A 14,683-nucleotide genomic window follows, 5' to 3' on the forward strand; every position below is an offset into this window, starting at 1 on the left:
AAATTAGAAACAAGGATTAAGGCTCAAGGTTGAGTCATACGAGTGACAGTTTACAGGAGGATTCCACAGTTAAAATGAATTAGCGAGCAGCACAGCAGAGTACTGGCTAGCACTGTTGCCTCACAGCAAGAAGGTTGCCAGTTTCCAGATAGTTCAAATCACGGTTTGAACCTTCCTGTGTGGAGTTTGCACGTCCTACCTGTGTGCGCATGGGTTCACTACAGGTACTTTTGTTTTCTCCCACAGTCTAAAAAAATGCAGAGATTAAGTGGATACTCTAAATTGACAGTTGTGACTATTAAAGTGAATGGTTGTTCTTCTCTATTTGTTGGTCCTGCAACAGACTGGCAACCTGTCCAGGGTATACCCCGCCTTTTGCCCTATGTCAGGTAGGATAAGCTCCAACCCCCTGTACAAAGCAGTAAACAATGAAAGTGAGTAATGTGTTGCTCTTTATCAATAACTGTCTATGTGCAATATCTCTCTGACCTCCTCCTGTATGATCCACTCTATGAGATCCTGGCAAAATATATCATCCTGGGTCTGGTTTCTCCACTACACTGTCATGCTTATTTAATCTGTACTCCATCATTAATATACTATACACTGTACACACACAAGTGATCCTGAAGTGAAACCAGAGACAGGGCTGCAAAACAACGAAGGTTAAGCAGATCATTTTAAGCAGAAAGGTCATGTAAAAGCTGCATAGTTTAAGTTGCCAGGTTTAGCTCAACATGACAGTGGTCTGTGGTGGAGATCCAGTAGCCTCTGCAGTGCAGTGCTGTCACCAGTGGAAAAAGGCAGAAGCGCTGAACTGACAAACACATTACACAGTCCTCCCCAATGCCCCTTAATGGACCTCTACCTAGCATTGGTCACTGCACAGAGGAATCATTTTATGAAATAAAGAGCTCTTATGGCTATTGCTTCAAGATCATCAACCCTCTGGAACAATAATAACCTGGTGGTAAATGTGCCATAAACAAACTGCAATGTGATTTAAATCTCTGGACGGAAGTGTTTGCAATGTTGGTCACTAAATTTGCCAGAGCATGCGACAGTAACATACTCACTTTCATTGTTAAATGCATGCCAAAGCAGTTACAGAGGTGTACATTTGCTACTTCAGGAATTATGTCAGCAAAGGAAACTCTGACCGAATGCATTATGAATGGTGAACAACATTAAATGCAATCTGATATAAAAGTCAACAACTAATATGTACATTGCTTCTTTCTTTACAATCAAATTACAACTTTTGAGATACTTAATTAAAGTATGATATTACAAGACACAAGATCACTGAAGTTGATCTGCAAGTCACTTTATAAGTCAATTTATAAGTTTCCATTCACCCATTCACACTTCCATACATATTTTCTATCACTCATCTTTCATACCCACTCACACGTGCCAGCACACGTCTTGCCCAAGGACACATCGGCTTGCAGACTAGCAGAGCCAAGAATCGAACCCACAACCTTCGAGTTGAAAGACGACTCGCTCTCACAATGAGCCACTGTCGACCTGACTGCAGACATCTCCCCTTTCCCAACACATCAAGATAATCTCCCCAAAACAGTGTTAAAAATTTTATTTTCTGAATAAAATATTGATAACTATTATGCAGTGTTGGTTCGGAGAAGCAATAAGCTGACAGGCATAATTGTTTTTTCGCTTAGTAACTATTTGAATGACTGAGTCAAGTAATTAGCAAGTACAGTGGCTAACATATATTTACTCATTCATATTCTGTTTTATTCATTCATACTGTGTGTAATGTGTAACCATCTGCTTCTGTTCTGTTACTATCCCTGCTATGTTCAACATGTTTCCACTGTTTGTAAATGTGATGTTTTGTTTGTAATCTGCTGAACTTTTCATTGTACAGGGATTTCTCCTCACTGGATGAGAGGTCTAATGATAGAGGGTGTCACCTGCTGTACAGACTTTGAGGGAAATTGTGTTTGTGATGTTGGGCTGGATGAATAACATTGACTTGATATTTAAATACTGGTTGTTGGTTTATTGTTGTGGCACTTTTGTGCTAAAAAATATTCCATGTGTGGTCAATAACGTATATTTTATTTTGGTTTGCATTTGAATTGTGATGACAGCAGTTCATCTCTAACAAAGGATTTATATACATTCATCTATTGAGATTGTGTCATTTGACAGCCAGCACAAAGCCCTTTGTTAAAGAGATTATTTCAATATTTGTGAGGAGACGGAAAGATGCTGTTTGATCATGGAGGCTTTTTTCATCAGATGTGTGATCTCTCCTTTCAATTATTTCTTGATTATTATGTCGATAAACAAAGTTCAGTCACATCCCCAGCTATGGCAACAGTACTTAGCTGCCCATCGTTAGCTACTGTACGCAAGATAGCCAACTAGCCGTCCAAAAATAACGGTTTACTATTCAGAGTTATTGCCAGTGGGTGCGGATATTTAGTGAAAACCTAACGCCTCACTAACCGGGCTTTATCTATTACAGCGGTATAACACCCTATCCCTTTGTTGACTCTCGGAGTCTCTGTGAGTCTGAGCATCTTCGCCGACACGGCTAACAGGCGGCTAGCTGGTGAGAAAAGCAGGCTGCGCTGGCGGCCGGGCCTCCCTCACAGGACTCCCTTTGCGGTGGTCAGCGGGCGACCTACATTAAAGCGAGTCGGGGCTCGGTGTGTGTGTGCTTCACAAGCTCGTTTTCGAGGTCTCGAGTGTTTTTACCTGCTGATTTTTTGGGCGAAGGCGCGGCGTTCAGCCATGGCAGTGGCCGCTGATGTGTAACAGCGAGATTCCCAGGCAGGCACGCAGGAAGCTGACAGTCTCTGTTTTCCACTCACTCACTACAACCTCAGGGAAAACAGGGGGGACGCGAGAATGGGAGCGTTACCGTAACGACCGTGACGATGCGCAGTGTAACACACCCAGTGAAAAGCTGCTGCGCACTGTAGTATCGTAAAGTCATACTCTCCTTCAATAGTTAGTTGACTAGTGTTGAACCTTATTTACATATCTAAAAGATATATTTGTGTTTATTACTCTTTGGCTTTAGACCCAATATGAGACGTTGGTTTTATCTTTTTCATAGTTTTATTGCATGTTTTATTGTTTGTTCTTAGGTCTATTAGGGCTTGTGTTTTTATTTGTTTTATTTATCTCTGATGTACAGCAATTTGTTTCAGCTGTTGTTTTTTAAAGTGCTTTATAAATATAAAGTGGAATTGGATTGTTCACTACTGTTATCTATCACAAATTGGTGTGTGTGTGTGTGTGCAAAATTAACTAATTGTCGGGCAGATTTATTATGATGTTGTTTTCTTATAATCATTGTACTGTACAGTATACTGCCCCCCAAATTATGATTTATGTTTTTATTTCCCAAGAAGACAGGTATAATGTTAAACCCTACAATACAGAGATCCTTTTCATAGTAGGAATAGAAAATCTTAAAGGTTGGATTTAAAACTGTAGGGTCGAGAGTAATTAATTTCAGTAGGAATGTTTACTTAAAAAACAACAACACAAATATAGAGTATTTTCATACATTCATTTGACAAATAATTTGATATTAAGCAATGATTTATCTTATTCAGCCCATGCTTGTTTCCTCCAATTCCTTGTTTCTAAAAAAATATTTCCTGAATGATGAGCAGTTTATCTAACTAAACAAGCACCACAATTCAACAATAACTATAATCATAACGATGTTGTTTTGGTGTTGACTCTATGAATAGTCAAACGCATTTTTAGGTGACCGCCAAACACCTAATAACAGACATGTGGGTGTTGAAATTACAGTCATTAGAAATGATGTGATGATGATGATGACAGTTTGTGTCCTTCCCCTGACACAACAAAGGGCGCTTGTTTTGACACAAGACATATCCCAAGTAAGCGGACATTTAATTGAAGACCGAGCTGAACGATTTAAGCCCCGCCCGCTCGGGCTACTCTGAGTTTAAAAATCGAGCTATCAGAGACGGGCGCCCCCTCCTTCCGCCTCGCTTTGGTTCGGCCGGCGGAAACACAGCGGGACGATCAGCTGACTGTACTCGTCTACTTCCTCAAAGTGTAAACACAGGACAGTGTTTTCCCAGAGCAAGTCAGTCAAGGCGGACACACAGCGACTGTTTGAATATATATGTGGATACACAATGTAGCGCGAGGACCTTTGTACGAAGCGACCGTGACGGGAAAGCAGCCGAGTCAAGGAGTTTAAAGGTGAAACGAACGTCGCCTCACAACAACTCGCTGTAATTTAGTGTCGTTTTTAAGTTTTGATCCCGCTCACGCTCAATACTGGTCTGTGCGCGTGCACGTTTGCGCGCGCGCGCGCGCGTGTGTGTGTGTGTGTCCTGTGTTTGACCAGGGTTTATGTGCTGTGTGGGAATGGGTCCCGTCCCTTCCTGGTGCAAATGGAGAATAAAGGGAACGACGAAGTGGAAAAATTGAAGACAAAGTTCCTATCGGCGTGGCACAATGTGAAGTACAGTAAGTTGTTTACACATAAACACAAACAACATCAACATCTATAGTAAGGACACTCATGGACTCAATGCTTTCCTTTGTCCCTTATCCTAACCTTATCCATTACAACTAAATGCCTAATCCTAACTCAAACCATAAACAGGCATTTTACGCATGAGGACCAGCCAAAATGTCCTAATTTGTCAAATAAGTCCTTGCTTTCTATGGTTTCATGGATGTTTGGTACCTGCAAAAACATACATGTAGTACAAGTAACACGCAAGTTTGCAAAGCTATTCTTCCCTGGACACTGCATTGCCTACCATTTATTTGGACAGCCTAACAAAGTGTTTTCCCTAACCTGACATGACATGGCCAGTGTTTAAGTGTAGTTTAGTGTCTTCTCTGTCCACTTGGTTTCTAATACTTTCACACATAACGTGTCACTGTTTTTCTGTCTTGTTTTCTTAATCACAAAAATACTACAATAATATTTACTTGAAAATGCAGACTTATTGGAAACACAATGTCCCACAGACACAGAAGACAAATCGAAAGGAGGACCAGATTTCAGTGAGACAAGACCTTACTGCTGCTGAGTCAGACCTAAAAATAGACGTTTGTCACAATGCCGTCTTGAGTTTGTGTGTATTATTTCAGCTCATTTTGACTAAGCCTCGACTGTTTCTGTTTTCATAGAAAACACTGTAGTTAATGACCTCATGTAATGTAACAGGAAGTGGAGACGAACAACATTGTAGAGAAGGTGTGCCAGTCTACTAAGTTAATACTGTATCAGGGTTGTTGTTGTTTACAGTATCATAATGTCATATCATAAAGTTTGTTTGCTGTGTGTCTTAGGTTGGGCCCTGAAACCAAAGACTTTATTCAGTAGGAATTCTCCAGTGTTCCTTCTGGGAAAGTGTTACCATTTTAAGGCTGAAGGTACACCTCACACACACACACACACACACACACACACACAAATGGCTGTGATTGCAATTAAAACATTCACATATGTGCATATGTTGCATGTCTGGTGCTTGAAATCCTTGAAAATGCTCTAAACTTTTGTTTTTTTAGGTTTGAAAAGTGCTTCAACTATGTATGACAAGCTTGAAAATGCTTAGCATTGTATCTGCATTTATCTAGCCACAAAAATCAATCTGACTGACATGAACAAAGATGGAGAAATTTGGAAATTTGATAAAATATCTGCTTTGTATGTAAAACATAAAATGTATGCGTTTTCCTTTTAATTACCTATTCATCTGCTGTTACAACTCACAACTTTGGCTGCTCATAGCAGAAAATGTTGCATATTTAAAGGAGATGGTCTCTTTTAAATATGCAACATTTTCACCAGACAGACATTTATCATGTCCATTTTCTTCATGAGTTCATCAAATGTTTCTTTGCATGTTCGCCCTTTCTTAACCTCTGAATAAGAACAACCATGTCAGGCCTGGTTCGTCAAAAAGTTAAATATTTACCAGCATTTTATTGTGTTAACCATCAGTTTTAGTCTCAGTATTGACTTTTGTCAGAACATTAACTTGGACCTTACTGTCTCAGTAATTGTTATCAGAAAATAACTTTGCACACTGTTGGTTTTTGTATCTTCCACCAAAATGTTGATGAATTGCTCATGAAACTACTCGTTTGTTTGCCTCAGGTGACGATGGTCTCACAGACGCTTGCTATGAAGACTCTGATGATGACTTCGTCACGGGGAACGTGGAGGCTTTCCGGAGGGACTTTGCGTCTCGAATGTGGCTGACCTACAGGGAGGACTTCCCTCCCTTGCCTGGCTCGACCCTGACCTCTGACTGTGGCTGGGGATGCATGCTGAGAGCTGGACAGATGATGCTGGCTCAGGCACTTGTTCTACACTTTTTGGGCAGAGGTGAGTGAGGTGACACTATCACAGCCGAGTTACAGAAAAGTAATATACACTGATACAATAAAATGTTTGAAAAGTGTGGTTAAAAAAAAAAAAAAAAAGAAAAAAACCTCAAATGAGTTGAGGTTTTTTCCTCTTAATGCTAATCAACATATACTGACCTAAAGGAGGTGGATTAATTGAAATACTGTAGGTCAGTTTCAAAGTGCATTCTATTATTAACATAGTCCGGTTGAGATAATTTGCATTTGTTCTGAGATGGAGGGGAGATGTCTAACAAGTTTTGAGTCCTTTCATTCTCACCATTAATAGAAAGTTTAATTTTGTTGATGCAAGTCATTGAAAATGAGTGAATTACTTACTATCTTTGTGAGATCTATTCAGTCAGTGACGTGTCCTAGACTTTATGGCACCACATAATGACATGACAGTGACACTTTAATGCAGTCATTTAGAAAACAATATTTAAAACTTGTTCTTCTGTCAAATCTAAAATATGTCACTGATGAAATATTTCTCTATAAAGTGACTAATGGCCACTTAAGGATATTTATTGATCAATTTCACTTTCCCTCTGGATCAAGGTCATTTTGCTCAGGACTTGGACTCTATTCCGGCCCATTTTATAGCCTGGGCCACTCCTATCCTCTCCGCCTCTGGATCCCACCCTGTTTGTAATGCTAAAGTGGCGTTAAAGTGAAATAATGGGACACTCAAACTTATAATTGAACAGAATTGCACATGTCCCCTTACAGAAGTGGACGAGCTGCAGTCTGTGGAAGGAAAAACTTTTAACATCACAAGTTCTGAAAGACATTTTCTTCTTTACAGTGATGATTTAAATGAAACGTATGTTGAATGAGCAGGTGCAGCAGCTTCCTAGATTCCTGGTCAAATGAATGCCTTTTGTTATTTTTCCTTGCTTCTGTCGGGTTTTAGATCTGTATTCTGTTTTCAAGCCATTTTTTTAGTTAGGTCAGGTAACAGTAGTTTTGACTCCGTCTTTAATTTTCTTAAATGTAAGTGTTTCTTATGTTTTCTTTTCATGTAACATCAAAAGTTTAAGAAATGTTGTCTTGAATGTAATAATATTGCTGTCTACGGGCGTTTTAACATTACCTTTGGGGATTATTTTGGCCTCTAAAATTAGCTGATGTTTATGACTCTTACTTTTTTCTCTCTCAGATTGGACCTGGCCAGAAGCATTGAATCTCCAGCCTTTAGACACCGAGACGTGGACTACCACTGCAGCCAAACGCCTGGTTGCCTCTTTAGAAGCCTCTCTTCAGGTTTCCCACAGGCCTTCAGATCAGGTTTTACCACCTATGCCTCAGGCCCAGGCTCTGGGATCTGCAGAGGAAGCGGACCCTCATCTGAAAGAGATGTACCACCGCTTACTGGTGTCCTGGTTTGTCGACAGTCCCTTGGCTCATTTTGGACTGCACAGGCTGCTGCGCTTAGGTCTGACCATGGGAAAACAGGCAGGGGACTGGTATGGACCAGCTGTGGTGGCACACATCCTTAAGTAGGTCTAAAAGGATTCTGCTAAGATTAATTACACTTTGCATGTTAATCACATCTATTCAACTCCTGTGTTTAATCACATACACGTTTAGTTTAGAGTTCACTAACAATAAATTATGTGTTAGTGATTAATCCACAGATTATTTTATTTTTTTATCTCGTAAACAAATAAAAAATGTCATATTTTCACATAATTTAATTGTTAGTAAGTGTTTGCACTTTTGTGATTAATAATCGGTATTAATGTTAATAATAACTTTCAGATATATACTTCCCTTCCTCACCACTCTCTCTTTTCTCCGTCCTTCTCTCCATTCTCTTACACTCACTCTTAGGAAAGCTGTCGAGGAGGCGATGGACCCTGGCTTGGCGGGTATAACTGCCTATGTCTCCCAGGACTGCACAGGTATGAAAGATGAGTCTGTTGATGATAAAACAGGATACTGGACACAGTCCAACTGACCCTTCTCTCTCCACCATCCCTCTAACTGCTACCGCTGCTACTGCTACTGAGAAACTGCAGAGCGGCTAAGAGAAGTGACATGAGTTTAACTGTGTCTATTCCCAACACACACATCCAATCCAAATCTATGACCACCCACTCCAGCCTCTTCTTAACCTCAGTGGACTATGTTCTGATTCATGTTCACATTCTTAGTGTGTTACAATTGTGACAGAGAGAAATAATATTATTTAAATATTATTATAACATTAATTAATTCATAGTGGAGAAATTATTACCTGGTTAATTAAGTTCATCAGCAAATTGATTCTGATTGAGTCACTTATTATGGTTTAAGTCAATTATTATTTAGCAGAAATTCAAAGTAATTATTGTTTCCTTTATGTCCTATTGTCTCTGTTTATGTTTACACCGCCATGGTGGCTTGAAAAGCCTCTGCAAAAATGAGCGTCCGTGTCAGTTTCAAGCATCAAGAGTTCACTGCACACTTCAAATCCACGTAGACCGAGCAATATATGGCAGAAACTGACAGACTGAATATACCTGACCTGGATAATGCTCCAGGGTGATGACATTATTCCAGACTGCAGTCGACATCTTCAACTTTCTGATAAACTTTCCCTCATCCTACTTCCAAGAACACCTGCTCACTGCAATATAAGCATGAAAAACAAAATATTAAAGTTAGTTAGCCTTGGATTGGATGATCCAACAGTGGTAGCTTTGTTGATCTAGTAAAATGCTGTCCAGTCTGTTTGTCCCTGTAATTGCGGAGCACAACAGCCCTCACATTATTATCTGGTATATGTGCTGCTGGTTACATGTGTCTGTGGATTAGAACAGTGTGGCTTCCTGCCAAAATGGTGTTGTTTTGGTTTCAGAGTGTTGCATGATAGGATTATGTGCCATCAGCTGCCAGAGCTCAAAAAACGTGAAAGTACAATTATTGGTATTGTGCAATCTTTGTCAGACAAAACAACCAATATAGAATATTTTTTTGGGATTAATTTGATTGATGAGTTAATTTTTTGCAACCATAGTTTTTACAGATGAAATCATTTAAAAGAGGGGTATAGGAGACATATACAAACACTTGGGTCCAATATATTTAGACAAATTTCCAGACAAATTTGTGAATGATGAACTTTGTATCTCACACACACACACAGACAAAAGAAATGCTGATCATGTTAAAAATAAATAAATAAGTGCAGCCTGAACGACCAGACAGTGACTGATAAGTTGATGGGGCACAGACGAAAGTGTAGACAAAATACTCTCTAACTCTGACCTTTGTGTCATTGATCCTCCATAGTGTACAGTGCAGATGTCATCGATAGCCACAGGACACAAACAACGAGGCAGGACGCTGCTGAGAGATCAGATGCTCCTCCTCCTCCTCCTCCTCCTCCTCCTCCGCCACAGAACAACCAACCGACGTCTGCCTCCACTCAGCCGGACAGCCGAGCCGTTATCATCCTCATCCCTGTGAGGCTGGGAGGGGAGAAGACGAACCCTGAGTATTTTGACTTTGTAAAGGTGAGGTGTGCTTAGAGGTTAAAGTGATTTTTAAGTTCTCTGATTTGAGAGAAATAATGTTTCAGGCACTTCAATGAGCTGGTTAGTGGTTTCACAGGGGGTGAGGCTTAGTTATATAGATAATTAGAATGTCACTGGGGTTAATAATGAGTTAAAATTTCTATGTTTGTCCTGTCCTTCTGTTTTTATTTAGAGCATACTGAGCCTGGAGTACTGCATAGGCATCATCGGAGGGAAGCCCAAACAGGCCTGCTACTTTGTAGGATTTCAAGGTTAGTGTTAGTTTAATGGAAAATGGAGAAAAGACACACACAGCGAGAGGATGGTGTGAGTAGCAGATTATTTTTGCATAATATACCCTTCTTACTGGAAGAGACAAAGAAAGTTAATGTATTCCTGTTTGCATGAGGAAAACGGAGAGGAGTGGAGATAGAAGCAAGTGAAGCAGGACTTACTTTATTCTCTCTGACCCATCAAAGCCTCGCCCATTTATCACAAGTAAACCTCCCAAGTTGTAAGCTGTAATTGATTTCCATAGGAGGCATGCATTAAATTTCATCCGGCCCCAAAGTGAGCCACTCTTCATCACCTTCAGGAGCCAGGAGGAACCTTCAGTTGTACATCTTGGCAGTCAATATTTACGCATTTACATTTTACCAATTTGAAATACAGTGGTGGATGATGTCTAAATGACAAGCAATACATTCTCCCTGCCAAGGCTCAGCCCAACGCTTCATTTATCATATGCAAATGATCGAATATAATTGCATGTTTATAAAAGTAATTCCCCCACACAAAAATTAAATGACAACCTCCTTTTTCATGGGTGTAAAGGATGTGCTTGTACAAAAGAATTTGATTATGCAGAATTTAATCCGCCCCGGTGGATATTAAAAAGCAACAACCTTCTGGGAGGCATATCTGATGCACACGAGTGTAACAGTAGGCAAAGCAAATGACTTTGAGCTGCTCTGCAGAGAAATTGGAGAGAAGCGCGTTTTCGTAATAATCCAGTGTTTTTGAATAACTTGTCTTTTGTTTTGTCCTTGCAGATGACAGCTTGATTTACATGGACCCTCATTACTGTCAGTCTTTTGTGGATGTCAGCACCAGCGATTTCCCTCTCCAGGTAATGTGAAATTACACAGACGAGCTGACTGGAGCCTCAGTAATGTGAATTTAATAGTTTCTGTTAGTACTTAAGGGTATGAATCTGAAAGCAGCCCTCAGCCCAATTACCGAGCCCCTTTCTTCTGATTTATTCGCTGCTCAGATGTGTGAGGCTGCCACTTAAGAGAAATACGGCAAATACATGATCGAGTTCTGTGAGCCTGAATATTTCAGCACCAATACATAAAAATCAGCACATGGCTCCGTATATGGCAACTTTGTTTTATGCTTTTGCATGCTGTGCTATACAGTATGACATACATCAGAGCAGTAAATTTAGAGAGGCCGTGACAGCAGATAAATAGGATTTCATTCATCAGCTGATGCAGAACACAGCTTATTCTTTGTCGACGCTGCCATAGAGTATATGTACTACATGTGCCACAGTTACTAGGCCTTTAAGTTTGATGAATATGTATATGTATATATAAGATAATGTATATTTTTTTCCTCTTTTTGTCAAGTCATATCACTGCCCCTCACCGAAGAAGATGCCTTTCAACAAGATGGACCCAAGCTGCACCATAGGTTTCTACTCTCGAAGTGTCCAAGACTATGAGAAAATCAGCCAAGAGCTGTCGAAGGTGAGAGATGCAAATCCTAAAATTCACCCCACAAATGTCACACATTCATTAACCATTTTGTAAATTATATTATTATAAGTAGTATTATTTTTAATTACAGTTTATCAACAACAGTATGTTATGTTTAATGATGAATGTTGTGTCAGTATAATAGATGACCAGGAGGTGGCACCATTTAGCCATGAATCTGACTCACTTCTCAGCTGCTTACTTACCAGTGAGTAGATGGGGTAGACACTGTAAACCAATGTTCCCTCCTTTAAAGGTCCAATTTGTAAAGTAAAGGCTGAAATTGAAGGTAATTCATCTTAATTTCTTATCAGCATTCTATCGCCTATTTGTAAGAATCATTGCTTTTCATTATCCCAGAATGAGCCTTTTGTGTTTATATCGGGGACACTGTGTTTTTACAATTTCTTCTGAGTTTTGATGCTCACGGAAGGCTACATAGATTCTCCAATTCACTCAGAAGGGAAGTTCGAGGTGTCGGATACTCGGCAGCAACAGATGCAACTGGATCAATACATGTTGCTACTTTATTTCTGTGTATGAAAAATGAACCCAACACTGTCGCAGCATGTACATTATGGTGTAGCAAACACTCCTCTGAAACACGGGTGGACTGTTGTTCCAGGTGCTGCAGCCGTCAGCGAAGGAGAAATACCCAGCCTTCACTTTCGTGCAAGGTCATGGCAGAGATTATGACCTGTCGGCCAGCCTGACCCCAGCGAAGAGAGAATGGCCCTTCATCCGTGACCCGAGGAGAACGGTCACCACTGCTGGGGACTTTGTGCTGCTTTGACAGCCGTGTTTAAGTGACTCGAAACTGCTCAGGATCCAGAGCCCTCCTGTTCAAGACTGAACTGACCTTATAAGTTATCTGGGAAACTTTGTTGCTGAACTATTTTTCAGACTGCTGTTAACTGGTTGCCTGGTAATGTGAGCATAATGCATATTTTTTTCTGGAAGACATCGTTGGTGCTGTGCTGAATTTAATGACCTTACATTTTTATACACTCACTGAGGAAAGAAAAGCATTTAGTTTAGGAGAACATTTCATTCTGCACCAGTATTATATATTTCTGTGGACTTAAGACATATGTTAACACCCGATTTTGGGATATTTGGTAAAAAAAATAAATAAAAATAATAATAATAATAATAATGATAATAAAAATGTATTTGCTTATAATGATTACTTGGTTTAATTTAGCACCGTCCTGTTGCCATACTATGTAAATTCAAGGATGATGTTATCAGAGCAGCTGTAACAAACTATTACTCACATCTGTGTTGGCTCACTTTTACGTTTTAAATAATACACCTGTAGTATTTCAAGAGGAGTTTCTATTTCTCAAGTACTGTTAACAGATCTCAGATGATAGACAGAGCCAGTCATCACATTTCATTAAAACAGATAAATTCCTCTCCCATTGGAGACACCTCAAAAGAACACGCCTGTTCTTTAAAGTACACCCTTCATTTCTTAATTTTTTATTCACACTAAACTGAGCAATAATATATGATGGTGTTGTGGGATAATATTACAATTGTGGGCTTTTCTTTGTGTGTTTTTTTTTTTTTGAGTAGTATATGTAATGATGTTTTCTGCTGCACCTCACTAAACACAATCTGTATATAGAATGCTTCATTCATTCATTCATTGCACTTTACATGCAAAAATCATAGGCTACTATTAGATGTGTTGTTTTAGCCATGCTATAATGACCATACAGTATTAAAAAGGTCTATTACCCCAGTTGTGTAAATAACTTAAACTCATTGACAGCTCTTCCATGTATAAGACAACTTTCAGTCACATTATTCCAGTCCAAATGCCAATGATCACAGAATTTGACAGACACAAAAACAACAAAGCTGGTGGTGCCCTGAGACTTTAGTTCACAGTGCTGTAAATGCAGTTTAGAAAACAGCATTTGAAGTCATGGAATTAAAGAACAGATTAGATAGAATGAACTGCAGTAGCACAGGGAAATATTAATGCTATTATTATTAGTAGTAGTAGTATTACTTGTTGATATGTTGTGTAAAACTAAAAAAAACAATTGCCATTCAATTTAAAGCATTTCTGAAATCTACTTTTTCTAACTGGGAATTCCCAATGTTTAATTTTTCTTTTTTTTCAATATTTCAAATATTTCATCAAATGTATTCCCTCATTCATATTCCCTAGCACACTTTACAATAACTTTACTTTAATAAAGCAGAAGTGAAGAGGCACTCTTGAATACACGTAAAAAAGCAACAAAACCATGCACTTTAATCCATCACTTCAAGAAACACTGAGGTTTTCAGACTGATTTATTTTTCTCCTGCGATCCCCTGCATCACAACGACCTGCATGTTTTGGTTTTTTAAGTTGACTTTCAAAAAATTAATCTCAACAAATACAAAAATGTTTCTCATGCTGCTGGTCGGAGAAGCCGAATAAAGTAAAAACATTTGACTTTGTTAATCAACTTTCGTCTTTTGGGTTCATTTCACTCACAAAAGAATCTCAAGTGACTCTGAAGCAGAATGCAAAAAAAAAATTGTTTGCTTCATTTTCTGTGGTAAATACAAACCTCACTGCTGTGCTGCAATGTATTCAATCCCTTTCTCTTCCAGTCAAATGTAGCGGATTAAAACTAATCGTACGTGCTAACCATCTCTACAGCCCATTAACCAGGGACCGGAAAAAATGTGACCCGGTGACACTGGCAGCAATTGTGTTCCTCTGTGAGGAAAAGAAAATATCCTTGTGTGCAAAGCTCTGTTACCATGGATAATCTATCTGTTGCCCCCCTTAGTATGAGCTATGCTGGACTGTTTTCCTGTACAATACAAATTCTTGTATTATGATGAGCCGTGCTTTTTAAAGGAGGGGACTGTCCTCTGTGTCGGAGCCGGGCCAAGGGTGAGGATGGATGGACGGACAGAAAGTTAGAAAGAATGCAGCGTCTGTTCTCTGCCACGGAAAAGCAATGGCTAAGCACATAATGGCGTCATTTAGATCCCTCGTCT

General features: G+C 39.5%; 2 protein-coding genes across 3 annotated transcripts in view; one reads left to right on the plus strand and one right to left on the minus strand.

Annotated features, from left to right (window-relative positions):
- The window catches only part of dock7 (dedicator of cytokinesis 7), a 41,494-nt gene extending 38,657 nt beyond the window's left edge, over positions 1-2,837 (minus strand). For both annotated transcript variants that reach the window (XM_083887611.1, XM_083887612.1), the window contains exon 1: positions 2,734-2,837. In XM_083887611.1, coding sequence (XP_083743737.1) covers positions 2,734-2,771 — 38 coding nt within the window. In that variant the 5' untranslated portion in view covers positions 2,772-2,837. The remainder of the gene's footprint in view (positions 1-2,733) is intronic.
- Positions 2,838-4,098: 1,261 nt separating this feature from the next.
- Positions 4,099-14,047, plus strand: atg4c (autophagy related 4C, cysteine peptidase). The gene is made up of 11 exons (XM_083888733.1): positions 4,099-4,230; positions 4,379-4,500; positions 5,338-5,421; positions 6,152-6,382; positions 7,565-7,904; positions 8,239-8,309; positions 9,682-9,905; positions 10,099-10,177; positions 10,958-11,034; positions 11,540-11,659; positions 12,294-14,047. The coding sequence occupies exons 2-11, from the start codon at positions 4,425-4,427 to the stop codon at positions 12,459-12,461; spliced, it is 1,470 nt and encodes a 489-aa protein (XP_083744859.1). The 5' UTR covers positions 4,099-4,230; positions 4,379-4,424; the 3' UTR covers positions 12,462-14,047.
- Positions 14,048-14,683: the final 636 nt, after the last annotated feature.

Source organism: Microchirus variegatus, assembly GCF_963457635.1.
Source record: "Microchirus variegatus genome assembly, chromosome: 4".
In the NCBI taxonomy this organism is placed as follows: Eukaryota; Metazoa; Chordata; class Actinopteri; order Pleuronectiformes; family Soleidae; genus Microchirus; species Microchirus variegatus.